This window comes from Nerophis ophidion, linkage group LG25 (assembly GCF_033978795.1).
Source record: "Nerophis ophidion isolate RoL-2023_Sa linkage group LG25, RoL_Noph_v1.0, whole genome shotgun sequence".
Lineage (NCBI taxonomy): Eukaryota > Metazoa > Chordata > Actinopteri > Syngnathiformes > Syngnathidae > Nerophis > Nerophis ophidion.
This window is the reverse complement of record NC_084635.1, coordinates 21,499,042-21,515,741: the sequence shown is the minus strand read 5'-3', so window position 1 is coordinate 21,515,741 and position 16,700 is coordinate 21,499,042. Positions and strand designations below refer to the sequence as shown.

General features: G+C 41.1%; 1 protein-coding gene across 2 annotated transcripts in view; it reads right to left on the bottom strand.

Moving 5' to 3' along the window:
• Positions 1 to 2,872: 2,872 nt before the first annotated feature.
• mphosph10 (M-phase phosphoprotein 10 (U3 small nucleolar ribonucleoprotein)) overlaps positions 2,873 to 16,700 on the bottom strand; it is a 23,181-nt gene continuing 9,353 nt past the window's right edge. For both annotated transcript variants that reach the window (XM_061887156.1, XM_061887157.1), the window contains exons 6-11: positions 9,395 to 9,462; positions 9,167 to 9,304; positions 8,977 to 9,087; positions 6,846 to 6,953; positions 6,540 to 6,770; positions 2,873 to 3,292 (exon numbers count right to left, since the gene is read on the bottom strand). In XM_061887156.1, coding sequence (XP_061743140.1) covers positions 3,146 to 3,292; positions 6,540 to 6,770; positions 6,846 to 6,953; positions 8,977 to 9,087; positions 9,167 to 9,304; positions 9,395 to 9,462 — 803 coding nt within the window. In that variant the 3' untranslated portion in view covers positions 2,873 to 3,145. The remainder of the gene's footprint in view (positions 3,293 to 6,539; positions 6,771 to 6,845; positions 6,954 to 8,976; positions 9,088 to 9,166; positions 9,305 to 9,394; positions 9,463 to 16,700) is intronic.

Here is a 16,700-nt window from a genome sequence, read left to right as displayed (position 1 = left end):
TCTATGTCCCACTCTCCCTTGTGGAGGGGGTCCGGTCCGATCCGGTGGCCATGTACTGCTTGCCTGTGTATCGGCTGGGGACATCTCTGCGCTGCTGAGCCGCCTCCGCTTGGGATGGTTTCCTGCTGGCTCCGCTATGAACGGGACTCTTGCTGCTGTGTTGGATCCGCTTTGGACTGGACTCTCGCGACTGTGTTGGATCCATTATGGATTGAACTTTCACAGTATCATGTTAGACCCGCTCGACATCCATTGCTTTCCTCCTCTCCAAGGTTCTCATAGTCTTCATTGTCACCGACGTCTCACTGGGTCATCATTGTCACCGATGTCCCACTGGGTGTGAGTTTTCCTTGCCCTTATGTGGGCCTACCGAGGATGTCGTAGTGGTTTGTGCAGCCCTTTGAGACACTAGTGATTTAGGGCTATATAAGTAAACATTGATTGATTGATTGATGAACTTACATTCATATTTTGTTGAAGTATTACTCAATAAATATAATTGTAAAGGATCTTTGAATCGTTACTATTTTTAGAATATTTTTTTAAAATCTCACGTACCCCTTGGCATACCTTCAAGTACCCCCAAGCATACGCGTACCCCCATTTAAAAAGCACTGATGTAAAGCACAGGTGTCAAACTCAAGGCCCGGGGCCCAGTTCTACCCGCCGTTCTATGTGGTTCGCGAAAGCCTGGAAAAAATGGGTTTCAATAAAACTCTTTTTTTTTTTTTAACTCAGTGCATTCTTTCTTTCAATTTTGACAGAAAAAAATGCATATTTTAAACTTTAATATCTGATCATGCCAATTAAAATTATAATATACTGTATTGCAAAACGGGCAGTACGGTGGAAGAGGGGTTATTAGTGCATCTGCCTCATAATACGAAGGTCCTGAGTTCAACCCCGGGCTCGGGATCTTTCTGTGTGGAGTTTGCATGTTCTCCCCGTAACTGCGTGGGTTCCCTCCGGGTACTCCGGCTTCCTCCCACCTCCAAAGACATGCACCTGGGGATAGGTTGATTGGCAACACTAAATTGGCCCTAGTGTGTGAATGTGAGTGTGAATGTTGTCTGTCTGTGTCGGCCCTGCGATGAGGTGGCGACTTGTTCAGAGTGTACCGCACCTTCCACCCGATTGTAGCTGAGATAGGCTATAGCGACCCCAAAAGGGACAAGTGGTAGAAAATGGATGGATGTATTGCAAAACACTTTTTGTGAGATACAAAAGTAATAGTTACATATCTGCTTGTCACCTTTATTTACAATTTTTAAGCAAGTTATACATAAAAAAATTGAATAATCAAAAGCATATGCATTCCAATTAATCACGATTACTCACAGGTTAATACCCACATGCACAACGTGAACACATTTTTAAAAGGCAGCCCTCTGAAAGCAGCCATTACTGCGATGTGGCTCTCAATAAGAAAGAGTTTGACATCCCTGAAGCGTAGTGATTCGAGCAGGGGTAGGGAACCTATGGCTCGCGAGCCAGATGTGGCTCTTTTAATGACTGCATCTGGCTCTCGGATAAATCTGAGCTGACATTGCTTAACATGATAAGTAATGAATAATTCCACTTGAATAAGTGTTAAAAATAATGTTCAATACATAAAACATTCTCATGCATTTTTAGTCCATCCATCTGTTTACTACCGCACCTGTTCAAGGAGTTGCGTTAAGAAGTTATTTATTTATTATTGGTTAGTGTGGGGCTTGTCCTCCTGGGGGTTCTTCAGACCACCAAGCACCGACATGAGAGCCTGTTTCAGGGTTACACTATTGTTTTATTTTTCAATAAGTTTCTCAGGTTCTTTCCAGCAATTGTATTTTTCTTTCGTTCTCGCTCTGGTTCCAGCCCCAACCCCGTCTCTCCTCCTGGCTGTTGCTCATAACAGAGCGACAGGTTATTAGATAACAAGGTTCAGGTGGGCCATCTACGCAGCTTTCGCTGATTTCGAGGCCGGTCCTGGCACACCCCAGTTCGCTGCAGGCCTGCGGGCCACGCCCCCTCCACAGTTAGCTTCAGAATAATAATGTTATTACAAAGAATAAGAGACCCATTATACTCTAGAAATGTTGGTCTGACTTAAAAATGCATGCGTTTAGTTGTGTTCAATGTTAAAAAAAATATTATATGGCTCTTACGGAAATACATTTTAAAATATTTGGCTTTTTGGCTCTCTCAGCCAAAAAGGTTCCCGACCCCTGGATTAGAGTGTCCACCCTCAGATCAGTAAGTTGTGAGTTCAAACCCCGGTCGAGTCATACCAAAGAACATAAAAATGGGACCCGTTACCTCCCTGCTTGGCAGTCAGCATAAAGGGTTGGAATTGAGGGTTAAATCACCAAATGATTCCCGGGCACGGCCACCGCTGCTGCTCACTGCTCCCCTGTGGGGATGGGTCAAATGCATAGGATATTTTCACCGCACCTAGTGTGTGTGTGACAATCATTGGTACTTTAACTTTTTTTTTTAAGTATTGTGTACTCTACCCACCCTGAGAGGTACAAGAGGTAGAAAATTGATGGATGGATGTTTTATGTAGTATATTGTAGCCACTGCCATCCCTCTATCCTTACAGTGCAAATATTGTGAGATATTTACAAATATGTTTTTAATATATGTTCATAACCATCCATTTTCTACCGCCTGTCCCTTTCGGAGCCATGGAAGATAGAACCTATCACAGACATAATTCATAACATTTTACGCAGGTGGATTGTAACCAGTTTGTAAAAGGAGCATTAAAAAAAGCAACGAGAAAACTGGAGCAGGACGCCAAAAACTGAGTGGTCAATTAATTTGAAACAGCATTTAAACGCAACCAAGCTGTTCGTCAAATGATCAAAGGTAAAGAAAAGTCCAAATCTGCATTTTAAATCTTGCTTTAATGTAATTTCTGTTAGAAAATTACAGCATCATGAAAGTACGCAAAGGTAATCATCATGCTTTCAATGATGCCACGGTCCTACTTAAAAACCCTGCGCAGACATACGCCATGTCGCCACAGTAAGAAAAATGCATTTAAATAGATGTCATTTAAGTTCAAAGTAATTACACAGAAGTAAAGAATTCAAACATAGCTGTTTGTAATAGAAGTAATAATATGTACAACAAAACAATCCGTCATAACAGTCAGTCATTATAACTTGAGTTTGCTGGCAGAAACTTCCTTCCGTTTCTTTTTTGGAGGCTGGCCTTTTGCGCTTTTAATTTGACTTTTCACTTGATCCTGCAGCTGTGAGAAGAAGGCTTGAGAAGACCGCAGTGCCTTGTTCTTTCCCTCATCCTAAAACAAATAATCAAAATGAATCAACAGTCTCAAACAAGCAATATCTAATAACTGGACTCCCACACTCACTTTCGCTTGCCTCGGTCAATGAACAATAAACATGTTAAATATTGTGCACAGAAAGAATCGTAGATCAAGCAAGAATTGGGGACAACCTATTGTGTAACTCTTGCACAGAAAGATTTTATTTGACTGAAAACACATGGCAGCACAATTTTTAAACACCACTGTTTGATTTAAAATTTAAAACTTTTAAAATTCTAAATTTGAGAAACAATTGTTAAAAAACATGTCCGCCATTAGGAATAACATCTTTGTAGGACATAACAACTAATAATATATAGCAAAAATATATATTAGTGATGATAAATTTACAAAACCCAAAACCAGTGACGTTGGCACATTGTGTAAATGGTAAATAAAAACAGAGTACAATGATTTGCAAAACCTTTCAACTTATATTCATTTGAATAGACTGCAAAGACAAGATATTTAATTTTCAAACTGAGAAACTTAACTTTCTGTTGCAAATAATCATTAACTTAGAATTTAATAGCAGCAACACATTGCAAACAAGTTGGCACATGGGCATTTTTACCACTGTGTTACATTGCCTTTCCTTTAAACAACACTCAGTAAACGTTTGGGGACTGAGGAGACCAATTTTTCAAGCTTTTTAGGAAGAATTATTTCCCATTCTTGCTTATGTACAGCTTAAGTTGGGGTTTCCGTTGTGGTATTTTACGCTTCACAATGTGCCACACATTTTCAAGGGGAGACAGGTCTGGACTACAGGCAGGCCAGTCTCGCACTCGCACCCTTTTTCTGCGAAGACACAGTGTTGTAACACTTGCAGAATGTGGCTTGGTATTGCCTTGCTGAAATAAGCAGGGGCGTCAATGAAAAAGACGTTGCTTGGATGACAACATGTGTTGCTCCAAAACCTGTATGAAACTTTCAGTATTAATGGTGTCTTCACAGATGTGTAAGTTATCCATGCCTTGGACAGTAATACACCCCCATCAGTGGGCCCAGAGAAGCCAGTGGTGTTTGTGGGTGTTGTTGATAAATGGTTTTCGCTTTGCATAGTAAAGTTTCAACTTGCACCTACAGATGTAGCGAAGAACTGTAGTTACTGACAGTGGTTTTCTGAAGTGTTCCTGAGCCCAAGTGGTGGTATCCTTTACACAGTGATATCGGTTTTTGATGCTGTACTCCCTGAGGGATCGAAAGTCACGGGCATTCAATGTTGGTTTTTGGCCTTGCCGCATACGTGCACAGATTTATCCAGATTTTCTGAACATATTAATGATATTATGGACTGTAGATGGTGAAATCCCTAAATTCCTTGCAACAGCTCGTTGAGAAATGTTGTTCTTAAAGTGTTCGACAATTTGCTCACACATTTGTTCACAAAGTGCTGACCCTGGCCCCATCTTGGTTTGTGAATGACTGAGCATTTCATGTAAGCTGCTTTTATACCTAATCATGGCACCCACCAAATAGCATGTTCACCTGGGTCACTCCAAATAAGTGTTTGATGAGCATTCCTCAACTTTATCAGTCTTTTTTGCCAATTGTGCCAGCTTTTTTGAAACACGTTGCAGGCATCTTATTCCAAATTAGCTAATATTTGCAAAAAATAAAGTTTACCAGTTCGAACGAACGATAAGTATCTTGTCTTTGCAGTCTATTCAATTGAATATGGGTTGAAACAGATTCGCAAATAGTTGTATTCAGTTTTTATTTACGATTTACACAATGTGCCAAATTCACTGGTTTTGTGTTCTGCATATCCAGCCCATTAATAATGATAATGATTATATAATCTTAAGAAAGTCTATATTACATGTCGGGCTGTAACGATAAACACTAATAATAATAATAATAGCAATAATAATAATAATAATAATAACGACCACGGTAAAGTTCCCAACGGTTAGTTTTACTGTTTTAAATTAAAATTATCGAAAAATCGTGATTGATAACTCACAGACCAACTGGCACCAGCTCGCTAGCTTAAATGCTAACATTAAAACAAGACATTAATGTCTTTCCCTTTTGAGAAACGACATACCCCAATCAAAACTTTTATAAACACATTGTTGTCTAAGTCAGTGGTTCTCAACCTTTTTTCAGTTATGTACCCCCTGTGAATTTTTTTTTTAATTCAAGTTCACCCTAATCAGAGCAAAGCATTTTGGTTGAAGAAAAGAGATAAAGAAGTAAAATACAGCACTATGTCATCAGTTTCTGATGTATTAAACTGTATAGCAGTGCAAAATATTGCTTATTTATAGTGGTCTTTCTTGAACTATTTGGGAAAAAAGATATAAAAATAACTAAAAACTTGTTGAAAAATAAAGTGATTCAATTACAAATAAAGATTTCTACACATCATCAACTTAAAGTGCCCTCTTTGGGGATTGTAATAGAGATCCATCTGGGTTCATGAACTTGATTCTAAACATTTATTCACAAAAAAAGAAATCTTTAACATCAATATTTATGGAACATGTCCACAACAAATCGAGCTGTCAACACTGAATATTGCATTGTTGCATTTCTTTTCACAGTTTATGAACTTACATTCATATTTTGTTGAAGCATTTTTCAATAAGTATATTTATAAAGGATTTTTGAATTGTTGCTATTTTGAGAATATTTTTAAAAAATCTCACGTACCCCTTGGCATACCTTCAAGTACCCCCATTTGAGAACCACTGGTCTAAGTGCCTAAGATATTCAATGAACTTACAAGCAATGCTCTATTATAACAGAGTGATCCTTCTATAGTCATAGGAAAACAGACGCAAGTGTTTTTACGTTGCGTTCAAGGACCACTGAACAGAGTAGGACGCCAAAAACCTCTGCTCGAAATAATTTATAACTACTACTAATAGATTTTATTGTTACGCACTTTTTATTTAAATAAGTCTTAAAAGTGCTACAAAACAAACCAATGCATTCAATAACCATGAGCATCATATAATAGGGCTTAGAGCAGAGGTGCCGAAAGTGGGGCCCGTGGGCCAAGTATGGCATGCCAAAGGGTGGCTTTCCAATGTAATATTTGCACTGACCTCTTCCAAGCTCACACAACCATTGATGACATGTCTGCAAGGCTAACTACTCGTCTCCATCGACCATGATGGTTACCACTAAATTATATGTGGCTGTATGGGGCTATGATCCTCACGGCTATTTCGTATTTTGCTTCATCTAGGGTAAATAAACAGGTTACCTTGAGTATGGTAGCTTTGCCTCCTTTGGTGACTTTCTTCAGGTTTTCCTTGACTTGGGCCTTTGAAAGCCTTTGGTTGTTTCCAGCTTTACTGGCTTCTTTAAGCTTCAGTTTCTTTTCTTTTTCCTTGATTTTGAAATGTTTCACCTTCTTCTTGTGTCGTCTCTCGCGCTTCTTGTCGGTTGATGTTTTCTCCGTTACCCCTAGAACATCACCTGCTTTGTTTTTCTCCTTTTGAGTGGACAAAACATACTTTTAGAGTTTTGTATGCAGCCAGTACCAAAAAAAAAAAATTGTATTCCAAACCTTAATTTCCTCTGGTGCAAGAAGTGTGCCATCACTTGCACTGACCGGAGCAACTTCTTCCATTGTGACAGCTGGCAGGTTAGACACCACCTTCACCTCAGGCACAGACTGGGGGAACAAAAGAAAACCTGAACGTGTGACCAAGCAGAAATGTGTTTTGTTTTTTTACCTATACAATAGGGCTGCACAATTTTGAGGAAAAAAACTAATTGTGATTTTTATCTCCAAAATTGAGATTTGATATGAATGCAATCTGCGGAAATAACGAGTGAAGAAAGACATGTAACTTTTCGACTGTGGATCTACATTTTCTTGTCTCAAAGTGCCACACATTAAAACACTATGCAATAACCTACTTTTTAAAATATCTTGCTTTATGCTGATTCAGAGCTTTTGCCTACATCATGCTCTTAAACTAAAGAAATAACCGATAAAGACGATGCAGAGTTTAATATAATGTAATCGTGATATATCATAATAATGCAAGTAACCATTTAAAAGGATAGATGCTTTTATTTCTCGTTACTGTAGAATTGTTTTACCATTGTACTGTACTTGAAAGCTAAATAACTATTTGTTATCCTAAATAACAAAAAGGGCATAGCACCATGTCAAATTCCTTGTGTGTTACATACTTGACCAATAAAGATGATTCTGATAAATTAACAAACAAAAACAATAAAATAAGACTCTTCTTTCTGTAAGCAAAAATGTATAGTAAATAAATATTGAACATTTTCAAGTTAATAATTTTTCTCCAATAAAAAAGTCATAGGTCGGGTTGTCTTTTTTTTTTGGCCATTAAGGCATTCTTGCTCTTTCTTCTTTGTTGATGGGCTCACGTTGGCCATTTGGTTTGAAGCTGGAGTATTCCCACAAAGGGATATTGGGTTTTGTAATCATATTTTTTCCTCCTAATTTTTGTTACTTTGCGGTACTTCTCATCAGCAAGTCATAACGCTATCTGTATGTGCCTCCTGTGTGTGTGTAAGCTGACGCCCCCCTCTACGACGACAGAAAAAAATAGATAGTCAATGACTGAACAGAGGGCTCACTGCGTTCAGTGAATTCTACAGTTAAAAAAACTCGCTCAGGTGCTGAGAGCAATGCACAACGTGAGAAATCTTTCTCCCTATTTGAAGAGAAAAACACTTTTGATCGGCCAGGAAGCAAAGGACGAACATGTCTGTCACTCCAATGACGTTGAGGACGGAGAAAAAAAAAACTCCGCCTCTAACGATTAGGATACCGCACTAATCAAAATTGTCGATGTCGATTAATCGTGCAGCCCTAAAATACAGTGGTATATATACAGTGGTCACCCCCCTTTTTGTAGGATTCGGACTTGGACATTGTTTTCCTTCTCCGATGAGCATAACAAACTAGTCCACGTGTATCATTTGTGAAAATTGTTTTGGTTTTTGTATGACTCGATCTTCGTCAGACCTTTTAAAACAGATAACTAACAAAAACTGAGGTACAGTGCTATACTTCAATTGTATGTACAGTTTACATACTGTTAACGTTCTGTCTCAGTATTTACCATTGCAGTGGAATTTTTTACCTACAATAAACCTTTTTTTTGTTTTTGTTGCTATTTATTTAAGGGACAATGCACATGGATGAGCACAATAACCCATAGGGTGTTGTGTAAATATATTTCAAATATGACAGATTATAACAAGGATACCAATTTCCAATCGCAGTCACGCAACATAAAAAAAGATTAACAAAATAGCACAATAAAATACAAACAGATAACACATGCATGTAGTGATGTGAAGTGAACTATATTTACACAGTGCTTTTCTCAAGAAACTCAAAGTGCTTTACATAGTGAAGCCCATTATCTACATTTTTAAGCGACATTCAAACCAGTGTGGGTGGCACTGGGAGCAGGTGGGTAAAGTGTCTTGCACAAGAACACAACGGCAGTGACTAGGATGCCGGAAGCGGGGATCGAACCCGGAACCCTCAAGTTGCTGGCACGGCCAGTCTACTAACCGAGCCACGCCGCCCCAACATGTGGAATGAAATAGGTAAAAAAAAATTGTTTGCATGACAAGTTTGCTTAAAACCATTCTTTTAGTTTTACCTTGACTTTTGTCTGCTCTCTTAAAATTAAACTTACAGGTTTGGGTGTGAAGTGGAAGTTGGAGAGGGCATCCAACTTTAAGAAGAGCGTGTCCATCAGTTTTTGTATTTCTACATGAGCTGGGTTTTCCTCCTCCTCTGCCTTTTGCTGAAAGCATTATTAAAGACATCATCAGATAAGTTGCAAAGAAGTTTGCAAACGTGAAAAATGAGAACAAAGTTGCAACCTGTGTCTGCTTGAGATATTCCTGCTCATAAATTTCTGCCAGACTTTGCTTGCTCTTCTCGTGGTCTAACGTTAGCCTCTTCTTGTATTCAAACACTGCTTCTTTAGGTTTTTCCTTGCGGACCACATCATCAAATGCCTTGGAGACAAAAAGGTAATACTGAGTAGTCAGCACAAACAATCGTATAAATACCATGATGAGACACATTCTTGTAGCCTGTACACAAACCTGGTCTTTAATTCGTTGTTTAATGATGTCTTCAAGCTGTAGAGTAGTTTCTTCTGTGATTGTAGGAGCTAAAAAAGCACAAATCAAATATTTGTGTCAGAGAAAAAAAAGAAAAATGGTTTCCAGCAAGCGGTACAGATTAAGTTTTCATATATTTATTTGAAATCAGATCCACACCACACCACTGCAGCTGGTGCAGACAGCAAAAGCATTGATTTAACAAATGGTCAACTGACAATCATCACGTTCACGTGACAACAAGGAAGGAATTGTTAGGAACAAAAAAAAACAACGTATCCAGCAGAAATGAGCAAAATACAATATTTGCTCAAGAACACATTATAATGGCACTTTGTCTGCCGGAAAATAAGACCACGGAAAAGGAGGAATCCGTGTTGTCAACTCAGCAATTATATTGCTATATTTAGCATGTAATCAGTATACTTGTTTTTCAAAAATAGACTAGCTCCAAACCAAGGAGACGTTCGTAGACTCTAACATGGAAGAACAGTCTTGCGAGTGCTGGTGACGGTCCTCCGCCATATAAAAGCAGTCGCAGAAGGCTTTGTTTTGTCCATCCATCCATTTTCTACCGCTTGTCCCGTTCGGGGTCGGGGTGAAATTAAATAAAACAACAACAAAACGAATCTTGAGAAGGAAATTAATTTGTAGATCTAAAACAGGGGTGTTCAAACTCCAGCCCGTGGGCCATTTTTGGCCGACAGCTCTTTTTTTGCAAATTGGCCAGTTGCATATTGATAAGGTAAAATTAATGAATTATTAATGAGCTTTATCATTAGATCTATTACCGGTAGACATGGACATGCACCTGGGGATAGGTTGATTGGCAACACTAAATTGGCCCTAATGAGTGAATGTGTGTGAATGTTGTCCGTCTATCTGTGTGGGCTTGCGATGAGGTGGCTACTTGTCCAGGGTGTATCCCGCCTTCCGCCCGATTGTAGCTGAGATAGGCTCCTGCGCCCCCTGTGACCCCGAAGGTAATAAGCGGTAGTAAATGGATGGATGGATGGATATTACCGGTACACTAATTTGCTTAATTACCGAAATACAAAGCTAAGATGTGGATTTTTCTGTTCAGATAGCTCCACTTATATTGATGATGGTGAATTAGATTATATAGTACTTTTCTAGAGGGTCAAAGCGCTTCACAGAGAACTGAGAGCCCATCATTCATTCACCCCACACACACACACACGGTTCTCCCCTCCAAAGGCAAAACCTAGTAACTCACTTCTAGCTGATTTTGAGAAAACAAAGGAAAACCAATCTATCTGGATGCTGTCTTACAAAGATCTACAAAGTCATCAAACGTATAGATGTTTTCTTGAGCTTTCATTTTCTTGCCGATTGAGCCATGGATTGAATCTGGTCTCATGAACGTGTGTGTGCCCTTTCTCCAGATATTTTATTACAATCTCGGGTGGGCCCCATTCTGCGTTTACACATTGGGCAAGAGCCGTGTACAGTGTCCACTTTTTATTTTGACCTCCACAGTTATCTGCCCAAAAGAGTATGCAAGGGGAAGAATCAAGACCAATACATTTAATCAAGGTGCTTGCAACGTCCTGGGCCAATCTTCCAAATATCCCCTCGTGCCATAATATCACATAATCAGGTTGACCGTCGGCCCCCATTCGTGCAAATGTCTCATTAAAGACAATAACGCGACTGACAAAAAGCTCCGATTGACAGCTTTCTTACGGAAAAAATTACAATATCGCATACACTAATGTAAAGCATATCACCTAGGAACTCCAAAATTATTATCAGCTCAGTTTTGACCAAAATTGAGTTACTGGGTTTTGTCTTTGGACGGGAGAGTTGTGGTAAGCTTCATTATTAGCCACAGCTGCCCCGGGGTAGACTGACGGAAGCGTGGCTGCAATTTGCACCACTGGCCGCTGTGACTACCACCAAACACTAATTAACATTCATACACCAGTGTATTGACATACATTGGGTTGGTTTTAGCATCTTTATTGTACAAGATGTATCAAAATTGGCCCACGCATCCTTTAAATTTCAGTGCTGCCTTCCATAAAAAAAGTTTGAACACTCCTGATCTAAACAATTTTGTGTTGCTTTTTTCTTGTTTTTTTTGTACTTTATATCATAATCATTATTACATTATTATGCTCCCCCCATTGTACGTGTGATGAATAGACTTCAATTTAACTAGGTTGATTGGCAACACTAGATTGGCTCTAGTGTGTGAATGTTGTGTATCTGTGTTGGCCCTACGATGAGGTGGCGACTTGTCCAGGGTGTAACCCGCGTCCCGCCCGAATGCAGTTGAGATAGGCTCCAGCACCCCCCACGAACCAGAAAGGGATAAACGGTAGAAAATGGATGGATGGATAGATTGCAGTCCTGTAGGAAACACTACACAGCTACATGCTGTGTAGCTGTGTACTATCTACCTGATGTTTACTGCGTCAACTGTTCATTTTTTGTTCAACAAGCCAGTTGAACTCCATCATGTTGGTATGATTTCACTACATGTCAGCTTGACGTTCCAAATTGTTCCCAACTGTACTGTTCAGGGGGTTTTAAACAAACATAAACCAGGGGTGTCCAAACCCTTTGCACGGGCGGCCAAAAAGAAAAAGATTAAATGGATGCGAGGCCCACTTTGATACTTGTTCTCCACTAAAGATGTTAAAACATCTATCCTTTTTCCACCACTTTTCCCTTTTCGGTTCATGGGGTGGTGGAGCCTATCCCAGCAGCATTTGGGCAGAAGGCGGTGTACACCCTGGACAAGTCACCACCTCATTGCAGGGCCAACACAGATAGACAGACACCAATGTATGTAAATATGCGCTGAACTATGTGGACAAAACATCTTAGCTTTTTGTTATACTGTATGTGTAAGAGTTAGTGTAATGTGTACTAATATATATATATATTGTTACAATGTATGGGTTTCACCCGGTGGGATTTGAGGGGTGCACCAGGATGTTCACATTATTCTGAAGTTACCCGGTAAAATGACTGAACGGCAACTCTGTGTGTGCGTCTTCATTTAATAAGATATCTAACATTAAAACATGGTGGCAGCGGTAAATCCGAACACAACAACGCTTACGAATGTCAGATGAAGAAGTTGAGGTGAAGGAGGAAGCCGAAGACAGCATTTTACAACGAAAAAGAACGATGGATGCATTCGGTTTGAAACCTCCCGCCACATTGGACTGGAATTCTACTTGCCTGGCGAAAACATGGAAGACGTGGAAAGATGAGTTTTCACTGTATGTGGACATAACGTTAGCAGATTCTGACGACAAGACAAAGGTAAAAGTGTTCAAATACTTGATTGGAGAAACAGGCAGAGAATTGGGGAAAACATTGTGGACTACACTTAAACCAGAGGAGCAACTAGTGGAAACGCTAGACAAATTACTAACTCTGTTCGACAAACACTGCAATCCTAAACCAAACGAAACTGTTGAGAGATACAGATTTTTCTCCAGAAACCAGAATGTTAGCGAAACGATTGACAAGTACGTCACTGACCTACGAGTGCTCGCAGACACATGCAATTTCGGGACTGCAAAAGAATCCTTGATTAGGGATAGAATTGTATGCGGGATCCATGATTCGCATGTGAGAGAGCGTTTGCTGCGCGAGACAGATCTAACGTTGGAAAAAAGCATCCAAATATGCAGAGCAGCAGATCTCTCGAAGGAAAATGTGAAAACAATCGAGGGGCAAGTAGGTGAAGAGGTGCATGCAGTTAAAAGAGTGTCTGAAGCAAAGGGGGCAAGACCGAAAGAAATAAAGAACTGCAAGTACTGTGGAAAAAACCATGAGTGGAAAAAAGAGAGCTGCCCAGCTTATGGGAAAGTCTGCAGCAAATGTAACAAATACAATCACTTTGCGTCCAAATGCAAAACTTCAGATTCACAGATCAAACGAATACACAGTGTAGCAGAGACAGAGGATGAGTATCAGGAAATATTAAGCCTGCACTCAGACGGGCAGGAAAAAACACAGGAGAGACAACTGTTCGCGACAATGTTGCTGGGGGAGAGGCCAGTGAAATTTCAGCTAGACTGTGGAGCAAGCTGCAATATTATCCCAATACACCTACTGAACCCAGACACAAAACTGGAGCAGACACAGCAAGTCCTTGTCATGTACAACAAAAGCACTCTGAAGCCTTTGGGCAAATGCAGGATAAAAATAAGGAATCCGAGAAACAGGAAATTGTATAGGCTTGAATTCATGGTGATTGATGGCCAGTCATCTGTGCCATTACTTGGCAATAAAGCAGTACAGGGCATGGATATAGTGAGAATTCAAAGAGAAAATATCATGGCCATTGAGGAGATTGTCCAACACACAGGCAGTGAGGAAAATACTCCGGAGAAAGAACAGATCAGAGAACGATATCCACAGGTGTTTGAAGGAGATGGCTGCCTGTCAAGGACATATGATCTGGAAGTGGATCACAGCGTAGCTCCAGTAAAGTTACCTAAGCGAAGAGTTCCGGTGGCACTGATGAATCCACTTAGAGAGGAACTGAGCAGTCTGGTGGAAAGAGGAATCATCACACCAGTCGAAAAGAGCACAGATTGGATCAGTAGCATGGTCGTGGTTAAGAAACCAACTGGAAAATTGAGAATCTGCATTGATCCTAAACCCCTAAACAAAGCCTTAAAGAGACAACATTTCCCACTGCCAACAATCGATGATGTCCTACCAGACCTAGCAAATGCAAGAATATTCACAGTGTGTGATGTAAAGAATGGATTCTGGCATGTGAAGTTGACAGAGCAGTCCAGCTACATGACAACATTTGCCACCCCTTTCGGAAGGTACAGATGGATGAGAATGCCGATGGGGATCAGCCCGGCTCCTGAGGTGTTTCAGCACAGGCTTACGCAGGCGCTTGATGGGTTACCAGGGGTGTGCATTATAGCTGACGATATCTTGATCATCGGTGAAGGAGAAAATCAGGAAATGGCAGTGAGAGATCATGACGAAAAACTGAAAAAACTCCTTGAGAGATGCGAAACATGCAACGTTAAACTGAATTTTGACAAACTGAGGCTGAAGCAGAAGGAGGTGCCGTACATAGGTCACAGACTAACATCGGAGGGCTTGAAAATTGACCCTGAAAAGGTACGCGCAGTACAGGAAATGCCTAGACCCGCCGACATCAAGGGCCTTCAGAGATTGCTTGGAATGGTTAACTACCTTGCAAAATTTTGCCCACACCTGTCAGATAGCTGTGAGGTCCTGAGGCAACTGACTCACAAGGATGTGATATGGGAGTGGACTGACATACAGGAAACTGCCTTTGTGAAAATTAAAGAAATGATAGCCTCAGCACCAGTACTGAAGTACTACAACCCAACGGAGGACCTCACTCTCCAATGTGATTCATCAGAAACCGGACTGGGTGCAGCGCTCTTGCAGGTAGGCCAGCCGATAGCATATGCCAGCAGGGCACTCACCTCCACTGAGAGAGGATATGCACAAATAGAAAAAGAGTGCTTGGCTATATTATTTGGGATGGAAAAGTTTCACCAATACACGTATGGTAGAAAGGTGGTTGTGCACTCTGACCATAAACCTCTGGAAACAATCACAAAGAAACCACTGCTTAGCGCCCCAAAGCGTTTACAAAGAATGCTGTTGAGACTTCAAAAGTATGACATAGAAGTAGTGTTTGTTCCAGGCAGATTTATGCTGGTAGCTGATACACTGAGCAGAGCGTACCTGCCTGAATGTGCAACTGAGGGGTCAGTGGAAGCTGAAATTGAAACTGTTAACATGATTCATTATTTGCCCATTTCAGAGGAGAGACGGCAGAGAATCCAAACTGAGACAGAACGGGACCAGGCCCTTCAGGTGCTGAAACAAAGAATACTGCAGGGGTGGCCAGATGATAAAGGGCAGGTCGAGGATGAGGTGAGGCCGTATTTTGATATGCGGGATGAGCTAAGCGTACAGGACAATGTCATCTTTAGAGGACAGAGGGCAGTCATCCCGACGGCTCTAAGAAAAGAAATGAAGGAAAAGATCCATGCATCACATTTAGGGATAGAAAACTGCCTGAGGAGAGCGAGAGAATGTGTGTACTGGCCGGGTATGCATGAACAGCTAAAAACGTACATGGGAAACTGCCAAGTTTGCAGAGAAAAAGACACACGGCAACAGAAAGAACCATTACAGAGCCATGACTTCCCACTAAGGCCATGGGCAAAAGTGGGCACAGATATATTCACCTTCAATAACAAAGAGTACTTAGTGACAGTGGACTATTTTTCCAATTTTTTGGAAGTTGATTATCTACCTGATACCAGGTCCACCACGGTTATCCATAAGCTGAAAGCACATTTCGCTCGCCATGGTGTGCCTGACGTGGTGTTCTCTGATAACGGCCCACAATATAGCTCACAGGAATTCAAAAGATTTAGCCAGGCATGGGAATTCGAACACGTTACATCTTCACCTACCTATCCTCAAAGCAATGGAAAAGCAGAGTCTGCTGTCAAGACTGCTAAAAGGCTGATGGGGAAAGCACTGCAGGCAAAGTCAGACCCCTACTTGGCCATACTTGCTCACAGAAACACCCCAGCACAAGGCTTTCAGGCCAGTCCAGCTCAGAGACTAATGAGCCGTCGGACAAAGACATTGTTACCAATGTGTGAGAATCTACTGAAACCTGCTGTAGTGGACACTGACTCAGCTGTGCGAGAAAACCAACTCAGGCAGGCTCGCTACTACAACAGAGGGGCAAAGCCCCTGAGACCACTTCAGAATGGAGAACGGGTGCGAGTGCAGTCACAGGTGGCCGGACACACATACTGGGCACCTGCATCAGTGGTGCGACAGGACCGGAATAGGTCCTATGCAGTAAAAATGGAGAATGGGACTGTGCTGAGACGCAACCGTAGACACCTGAGACCATCGCCAGGGGTGTCACCAACATCAGAGTCAACTGGCAGGAATCCGCCCACCCCAACTCCGGGTGGGGTCACACCACAACCATGCTCACCTGACTACGTCACACCACAATCCTGCTCACCAGCTGAGCCGGACCCTCAGACGACACAAGCTGGTGTCACCACCAGATTCGGCAGGGTTGTTAGGAGGCCTGCACACCTCCGGGACTTTGTTTAAGGAGCTAAATGTGTTTCACTGCCGTGTTTAGTTAAAGCACGGTTGTGCTGTTCTTCCCTCATAGGTCCTTTGTTTACAATTGGGTGGGACTGTTGTTGTTTTTTTTTTTCTTCTCTGTTTTTTTGTTTTTTTTGTTTGTTTGTTTTTT